We start from the raw sequence: 9,412 nt of genomic DNA, 5'->3' as shown, positions 1-9,412 counted from the left end.
TCTTTTGCAGGGCAAAATGACAAAGTTTGGTGAAATATGACCTAACGTCAATTGTTTCAATTACGTCATTTTATTATCTACCAACTGAAATTTTGGCAAAGTATATCATTTTGCCCTGCAAGAGAGCAGTACCACAGTTATTGTGAAGGGGTCTATATCTCACTGGTATTTGTGTCTCTTTAATAAAATCACATTAAGACTTGCAAGGAAAAAATTTATTAGAAAATATTGCACATATGTGTACAGTTACATATATATATCCCTAATAATCCTATAAAATAGACACAACAATAAATAGGTTATCAAAAGAGAGTTGCATGAATCGTAAGAAAATAAATTCAAATTTAATGTTATTCTAAAAATGTTGACAAAAAATAAAACTCAAATCAATTCAATAGTTTGTTTGAAAATCAATTTCATTTTGTGTTTAAACATATAACAATCACATTTTTAATATTTAATATCTTCCAACATCTTGCAATCTATGTGTATTAGTTATCACTGCTGAAAAAAATGAAATAAATGATATATTTTTTTTTTTACTGCTGTCAATTCATTGAAATCAAAGCATATGCAAAACAAGTATGGTATATAACATTTTAACGAAAATCAAAATATTTGAAAACCACTCAAAAAGTGTAAATGCCATATGTCCTATACACATGTAAATACATGGATAACCATATTATTAGAAAAATTAAACTATTTTTTTTTAAATGAAATACAAATAACTTACAATGAAAATAATTCTTGTTGAAAAATTAGAAAAAGGTTTGAACACAATCCAGAGAGCAGAAATTGATATAATGTATTTGGTCATAATGTTTGAGAGCCTGTTAGTCGACATCAAAGTCGCTACCACTGTCCTCGTCCTGAGCCGTTGGAGCACGCTTTTCCCCAGTGATTCGATCGTAAATAATTTTGCTGTTTAAGTCAGGCTGAGGAAGCAAGCTGTGTCTGCAAAATAAACAAGATGTTTGTAAAGTATTTTGCGTTAATAATCAATGTGAGGTGAATTTACTAATTTTATGAAATAGGAAAAGTTTTAACTCAAGAAAGAGCCTTTGAAAATGCAGCATAAAAAAATGCTCATATTGTAAACTTTTTTTTTTTTTGACAAAGTTACCGGTATATCAAAAAAATCATTTAATAAATTCTATCATTGTTAAATATAATTTAGTCTCCTTCATCAAAATACATGAAGTAGGTAAGAAAAATAAGTAACTCAGAAAAACATAGAATGTACATGTAAGATATTAATTAAGAATTACTCATGTAGGAAGCCCTCTATATCAGTGACATAAAAATCCTCCCCGAGTTCATCAGAAAGTCGGACAAAGTTTCCTATCAGTTCTCCCCCTTTGTAGATCAATAAGGCAGGTACCCCACTGGTGGACTGAAACAAAGAGTTCATGGCAATCTTATTTCAGCACGTTTATCTCAATATCTCAATATGCAGTGGACATCAGTCATCAAATAAATTTTTGATATTACACTGTGATGATGTCACAATGAATTTAACAGCATTATCTTTTGCATTTAAAAGGCTACCAAAAGGGGTTTGTAGATAATAATAGGATTTAAGCATGAAATGAAAATAATCTTTTGTTATTAATGATGGTACAAGCATGTGATTTTTTTTTATCAAAAACAGTGTTTTCTATCCCTTCACATAGGTTTGGGGATAAAGATCTCACAACTCAATCAACATCTGTCATAAAAATAAAACTGAAATTTCAAAATTTGCAAGATGTGCTTCTTGCGATTTTACCTGGATTCCTTGCATTTAATTAGGGATCTACAGTTCATTATACACATATTTTTGAAACACTGATCATGAAGTAGTAAGAAGTTACATGATACATTTTGTCGATCATGTGATATACTTACAAACTTGTGACTGAGACTTGTATCCGATGCCCTGATCTTACAGAACTTGACCGTTGGATATTCCTGGGCAAGACAGCTCAAGCAGCCATTCATGGCTTCACATGCCTCAACATTCTGTAAATTTATAATATATAAAGAAGGATTTAACCTAGCTATTAATTTCAACAGACCACGATTGACAAAAGCTTTTTATAAAGTTTTCTATCAAAAAAGAGAAATGACTGCACTTACATTTTCATACAGATGAATTATAATGGTGACTTGGGGCTTCTCCTTATCAATTTCATCCACAAAATTGGATGAGCTCAATTCAACCACTCTACCAAACTTTGGCCTGAAATAGGAAAAAGCAACTTTTTTGGTTTATAATACAAAAATATTATTGTAATGCATTTGATAGCCCCAAGGGCTGGACATTCTTAAATCCATGTGTCCTGAATAAAAGTAGCCTCCCCTAGTACCTTAGTGCCTAGTAGCACCAACCAGCTTTCCACAATGGAAATATTCGCTATGTATAGTAAATTTCTACCTTTGTAGATGTCCTCCTTGCTTTGTATAAGCTTGGTTTGTATTTTACTGTATTTTAGCATTGTTGTTTTAAATAATGAGAATTTTACACAAAGATAAAGGCTTTCAATTTGCTGGGATTTTTTTTTTGTTGTTTTTTAAATTTGAAGAAGTTTCAATAAAATAAATATAAAAGTTTGAGGAACCAAAAAAATCACCCGACAGTCTACACCAATGTCATATCCAACATCTAGCAATGTAATTTGTCTGATTATGAAATTTCATCAAAATGACTTCTAACAAAAACCTGTTAACTTTGTAGTAGAATTAACTAATGCTTACACATTTTGTAATGCTATTCTCATTTCTTCGATCCTCTTTTGTCTGTATTCTTTTAAAAATTCGTCTTCAAAACTCTCCAATTCCTGTAACAACTTGTCGTCATTTTCCTTCTCTCGTTCATCATCTAACTGAAATGGTACAAGTACGAAATACAGTATTTTGATATCATTGTTTTAATGCTGCCCACAAGTGGATAAATTATATTACAGTAACAAATTCATTTCTGATTTCTTATTCCTTGAAAAAGCATCTCTTCACCAAGCAAGTCTTTTGAATCCATTTTCAATATTCCCTTTTGATTTATTTTTAAAATCAGTATAACTGATAGGGAAGAAAACTATGTAAGATGTATGTGTAAAAGTCAAATGACTGAAATAAAATGGCTTACATGAGATCGACATGTCATTGAAAGTTTTTTGGCCAGAGCTTGTTTCTCTTTCTCCTGCTCTGCTCGCCTCTCAGTTTCCAGCCTCTTGAACTCTCGCCAGTCATTGATCACACCCTTGGGTCCTGTCTATAAAGTCAGCAGATATTTTAATCAACAGCATATTCTTTGTGAAATCTTTCATGTATCAACCAGTTCATATCAGCTGAGAGAAATTGTACTGGCACATTTACTGATTAATGTTTGTCTGTAAATATGACACAGTATGTTTTCCTCATCATAGAATTATATTTTGGTCAATTGATAATTTTTAAGTATAAGTTACATTACTGATGTAGGCCTATTCAAAACTATTTTTTACATGTAATTTTTTTCATTATGTAAGTTAATATGTATTATAGAATCAGATTTAACACAATAACAACACATGTAATATAATTAACGGGTAGTATTTAATTTTGCATTCAACTAAATTGAGATATATCAATATCTTTAAAATCTTTGCTATAAGCTATTTTGTTAATGTTTGTTAGGAATTTAGACACTGAGAAAATATGTAAACAGTATAAAGGTTCTCTGATCCTCAGCCCACAAAATAAAATTTTAAAGTAGTGTAGAATCATTTTAATTCCTGGATGTCAATGTTCATGGGTCGCCAAAATTTGCCTGGTTCATTGGGATGGAATTTGGTTGGTAGCAAATTCAGGATAATAGTTATTAATACACATTTTAAAGCAAATACTTTATATACGTTCATGGGGATGTAAATTCATGGGCAAAGGCTGCCCACGAAAGCCACAAACATTGGTCCCCCCAAAACAATGATGATTTCACAGGATCGGTATCATCCCAAAGATGTTATTTTTATGGGACATTGCTAATTAGGAACAGGAATGGTTAAATCAGAATCAAATTGACTAACATTTGTAGAGAACTTGTTGTAGTCCTTCAGTTGAGGTTCTGGAATGCTTGAAGCCTTTGGTTCCATTTCTCTTTGAGGTTTGTCCTCCTCCTCTTGTTCGCCTTCATCACTGCTACAATAGTTGTCCACCTTCTCTCCAAGAATACGATCATCTAAGCTCAGCGCCATCTTCTTTGGTATGCTAAATTTAAAGATAACCAGCAGGATTACATGCATGATTCCTCAATTATACGGTATTTGTTTTATTTTAAACTGGGGTCTTTCTGAACCTCTTCAAACATATATAGAAGAGAAAACCCCAATTGTATTGACTATACACAATAAAACACAATAAAAACCAAATAACTGTCCAAGATATTAAAGTTTTAATTAAATGCAAAATCTAATTCTTTCAAATATAAAGAAATTGCACAGTACTTGAATATATTATTTTCTGAACGCTTCTGGGCACGGATTTAATTAAACTGATAAAGCTTCCTGGAACCTTCTTCCTATTATACAGACAAACTTACACTGAAAACACCCTGTTTCGGTAACAGGACAAAAAAGTACAAACCTGAGTCAGATCAAGATCCCTTGTTTTAGTTAATTTTTGAAAAATGCTTCAAAATTCACTCTAAATCTATCACCTTTGTAACAAAACATTGATAATTTATTTCAGAGTCTAACGGGAAGTAACTTATGCCGTATAAAAGATAAAACCTACTTGGAGATGAAAAATTTCCGCAAATCACACGACCACGATAAAACAACAATGTATTATATTTCCTCCTTTAACGCTAAACAATGGGCTTCCTTTGTTTGCATAAATTTTATGTAAACAACTTTTATTTTTCATGTTTATCATCAATTTGAAATAGAAAAATATCCTCTTTTTAAAAAAAAGGAAAATCATACAAATCATTACTACCTTTTACTAAGGTTTTTTTTTTTTACCGTCCAATATGCATGTACTACATGTATTTCAAAACTAATGTAATATGCAGATTTTGATGATACACAAGTACGGCTTATGTTGGCCAATCAAATTGGCGATGGATTTCATTATGTTTTAGAATGTAGTGCATTGTCACATGTAAGAAAATATGTTTAGTAATTCAGTATTATCTTAAAAACATAAACACCTTAAAATTTAGAATTCTTATACGCTGTACGTGTATGTCATCTTCAAATCATGTAATTCTTATGAAAATGTGTACTTTAATTAGAGAAATATTTGATTTGGTCGGTCATCCTACATGTACATAACAACTATATAAAAAAAATTCATTGTTTACTTTATTCTGTTTCTCTGTTGTAAATCCTGCTTTTCTTATACTTTTAAAATTGTACATATAAGGTAACTCTTCTGCACCTCATGTAACACTTATATGTTATGAGTGAAAATAAATGAAAACGTTCTATTCGCATTAAATACCATTTTAGGCCCAAGCTATTGGGTCCATTTACATATAATGATTCACTATTTTATTTTTAAAAAATCGATGTAACATATTTCATATGTATTTTATGAAAATTTATTTTTTCTTTTAATAACACGCATTGGCAATATATGGTACCAGGAAAGACAACTTTTGACATTCAACCCCGGTAAGATGTTACATAGACGCTTTGAACAAGAAAAAAATTGTATGATCAATAATCAATCTTAAACAATACATCTTTCATACAATGAAAATGGTTAGTCATGCCCTTTTTGCGTTATTTTTTTGAGAAAAAAAATCGCTAGCAATTGTAATAGAGGAATTTGCCAAAATACGAAAATAGCGATGTCATACTTCTAAACACCGAGGCCAGTTAGATCAACAAATGAAAATGGCGCCAGATAATGACCTTTGATGATGAGAATGATATAAACATACAAAATAATACCCCAAAAAATAAGCCAAAGGAAAACGATTTTTATTCAACAACGATACCATTGTAACCCTTTATCTTACATGTATTTATGTTATCGTATTGTTTGTATTGTTTATAAGTGAACAACTCATAGGTCATGTACATGTACAAGACAATTGATATAAACATATAGATATAATAAATAGGTCAGTCGAAAAGACATCAAGATTACACATGGAGTTCTGATGACAAATAAAAAATAATAATTATAGACAGAGGGTTTGATGTATAAAAATGAACTCTTTACTGAATTTTTCTCTTAAATGAAAGGGACATTTCAGAATAAAATGATATTCATCTTAAATACATAAAGAACATGAGCGTCTTTCAAACGGAACATTATCGTAGTAACCAGTTTTGATGGTAAGACAATGAGATGATAATCTTCATTCAAATATGAGTTTCTAATGCTGTAAAGGAATTCTTTTTGTCAGAAATGACTGCAAAGTACACTGATCAATAAAATATTTATATGATGTACATTTAGGAGAGGCATTTATATCAGATAGTAAAGACTGTTTAGAATTGTAAAACGCTCTTGGTAGCTTTTGGCTTTTAAAAAAAAAACAATTGATTCACCCAAAAGTTCATTAATCCAAAACTTAAAATACGCAGTTTTTAAAAACAATTTGAAGATGCATTCTACTTATTCACATTAAATAGCTGCGTTAGGGGGAAAAACTTTTAACAATGTTTTCACAATTTATCAAGATGGTTTTTTTTTCTATCTCTTGGACAGAGTGAAAGCCTGACACTACACAGCCGTAGTAAGAAATGTTTCCTACGTAAGTATCAAAAAGGGACAAGAGCGTATAGTAAAATTAAGATTCATATAACAACATTTAATACAGATATACTAGTAATCTATTTACATTGAAGTAAGTCTGCATGCAACATGCTACCAGTTCTAGGCGATAGGCGAGTCTGGACTCCTCCCCCCCCCCCCACCCCCATCATGGAATTTTCATCTTTCCTACAGAAAAAAACCTCCATAATTGGAGAACATAATGTGGACCCCACTCCTTCTCCAGAAACGTGGATTCGAACCCCTGATCCACGATTAGACGAAGCACAGACAGACAAATAAACTAACTTTATTCACGCATTCCCAAATACCAATTGACGCAATCCTGCAAATTTAAATCAATAGCAGTAATCAGAAGTTCTCGTTGAACAGCTATATATTTAAATTTGTTTTTGAATAATGTAAATGAAAATGTTGTGTTCGCGTTCCAGAGAATGAATTTCTTTCTTTTACGAAACGTAAAATTCCAATTGTATCAACAGAAAAAGAACTTAGCCAAGTAATTGTACTTAGATTCCATCAGAAATGCACATATATTCACGTTCCAGAGAGTGGATTCTTTTAAACGTTTTACAAAACGCCCTTTTTGTTATCAACTGAACTAGAACTCATGTTACAAACACATACCTATATGTCGTCAATCCTGATTTCAAATTTTATATGTGAATTTCGCTTTCATCATCATGTCTGGGACACCCTTCATACCCTTTCCACAGAATTCGTCTGCGGATCCCAAATCGTCGGCAGCGTACCACTTGCACCATCCCCATCACAGAGGACCAAAGGAGCCCACCAACCTACCATTTCTAAAAGAAGATCAGTTTACCGACACCATTTTGGTGTTGGAAGGAAAGAAGCTGTACATCAACAGGTGCATTCTGGGATACGCGTCGCCTTACTTTCAAAGACTTCTTGACAGTGCTCACAAAGCCGCCATTGCAGAAAAGAAGTCCAAGGCAGAGGTCAAAATCAGCAACAAAAGTTACACCGACTTTGTTGACCTACTGACCTATCTCCATCCAGGGACCGGTAGCGATGTCACAGGTATCTATAGTACTCCTTACAGAACAAAAGGATCATTGGGGAAATTCACCTCATTGAACAATCTCATTATTTGATACGTTGATATTGGGCATATATTTTTTCTACTTAAAGTACCTGTTACTTTCAGTTTTGTTAAAATGAATTTAAGCTTTGCTTTAATTATTAAAGGAGAGACAACTTCACCCTTACTATAAGCTAAAGACGTGTGATGGATGAATCACAGCTAAAGCAATATTCTTAAAATTACATGTACGCTTAATTTATAAATAATGATGAACGTTGATTACAGAAAAGATGGCGCTTCGACTGCTTCCACTTGCAAACGAGTACGAAATCGCACATCTGAAAGAAAAATGCGAAAAAGTTCTTATCGGGAGTCTACGGAAAACCCCGGCAACTCCTAACGTTTCGAAAGGCTCCCCAACCTTCAAACACCGCAAAGACAACGGTCCTGAATTGCTGCTGAAATGCATTAAATCTGCCGATGCTGGTTCTTCGAAAGCACTTTTGGAAGAGTGTGTTCGAATCTTCTCTTACCAGGACATTCCTCTGAAAGATTTAAAGGCTAGCACGGAAATTTCCGATCAAGTTAAAGCACGCATCTACGAGAACAGAATGGAAAACACGTCAAGCAAAATGTCCAAGTTAGCCAGTGAGTTGGAGAAAGAACGGAGTGAAAAAGAAAAGCTGCGGTCCCAGCTGACTGATCGACACGTCACGGCGACTAAAAGTCGAATGAGTCGGGTCACAAGATTTGGTTCGGATCCGTCAGTCGAAGACCCTAGCGACCAGATAATGACGCAAGTTCCGCCGGCTCGTCACCATAACTACCATTCGCATCGCCTTAGCAATGCAAAAGGTCAAGGTCAAATTCGTGATACTAAACCAAGGTTTATTTAAGAAATGAAGATAATAATTTTTCTATTGATCGACGTATCAAAGAAAAAATTGACCGGAAAACTTCATCAATGCGCGTAGCGCATTGATTAAAAAGTTTTCCGGTCAATTTTTTCTTTGATACGTCGATCAATAGAAAAATTATTATCTTCATTTCTTATCATTTAATAAAACATTTTCAAATAAAAAAATGTGAAGTGTCATTGATCAAACATGTAAATAATGTAAATGAAGCGGCGCGTATGAATACAAAACAACAACAGCAACAGTATTCAAAATGGATGCGCCTTCAGCTGATGCAGAGCTATTGAGCTGAATTTAATGGATTAAACACAAATAGTGAGTTAAAATCTGAACCGGCTGAATTGAAAACGAAAGGAAAATACATGCGATAGCTTGTGATATTATTCCCTGTGCAGAAAAACTCGTATTAAAACTAGTTTTCATGTGAGATCGCTGGAAAATGCAACTGGACATAACCATCCAAGGAAAGGCGATCGTGGACGAAAATAGCCGATATGTCGACAAAGAATAGTATGTATTAGCGACTTTTGTAAACGTTGTGGTAACTAGATAGCCAGTGATGTACTTAAATGGCATATCTGCCGCTTGGAATGCACCGAAGGAGTTGATGCATTACTCATAGCTTTTCTTTACGACTCTATTTCTGATGACCGATCATGTACGTGTGTAAATTTGAAACTTATGATTATCGTTACCA

At 33.0% G+C, this 9,412-nt stretch overlaps 2 protein-coding genes across 2 annotated transcripts; one reads left to right on the top strand and one right to left on the bottom strand.

Annotated features, from left to right (window-relative positions):
• Nucleotides 1–208: 208 nt before the first annotated feature.
• Nucleotides 209–4,746, bottom strand: LOC128159836 (phosducin-like protein). Its single transcript, XM_052823039.1, has 8 exons — nucleotides 4,603–4,746; nucleotides 4,047–4,227; nucleotides 3,128–3,253; nucleotides 2,740–2,867; nucleotides 2,122–2,224; nucleotides 1,891–2,004; nucleotides 1,272–1,396; nucleotides 209–957 (listed from the first exon to the last, which is right to left on the bottom strand). Exons 2-8 carry the CDS (start codon nucleotides 4,212–4,214, stop codon nucleotides 837–839), a joined length of 885 nt encoding a protein of 294 aa, XP_052678999.1. The 5' UTR covers nucleotides 4,215–4,227; nucleotides 4,603–4,746; the 3' UTR covers nucleotides 209–836.
• A 2,512-nt stretch (nucleotides 4,747–7,258) lies between these two features.
• Nucleotides 7,259–8,694, top strand: LOC128161358 (uncharacterized). The gene is made up of 2 exons (XM_052824633.1): nucleotides 7,259–7,794; nucleotides 8,084–8,694. Exons 1-2 carry the CDS (start codon nucleotides 7,434–7,436, stop codon nucleotides 8,692–8,694), a joined length of 972 nt encoding a protein of 323 aa, XP_052680593.1. The 5' UTR covers nucleotides 7,259–7,433.
• The last annotated feature ends 718 nt before the right edge of the window (nucleotides 8,695–9,412 follow it).

This window comes from Crassostrea angulata, chromosome 8 (genome assembly GCF_025612915.1).
Source record: "Crassostrea angulata isolate pt1a10 chromosome 8, ASM2561291v2, whole genome shotgun sequence".
In the NCBI taxonomy this organism is placed as follows: domain Eukaryota; kingdom Metazoa; phylum Mollusca; class Bivalvia; order Ostreida; family Ostreidae; genus Magallana; species Magallana angulata.
This window is presented reverse-complemented; position numbering and strand designations above follow the sequence as displayed.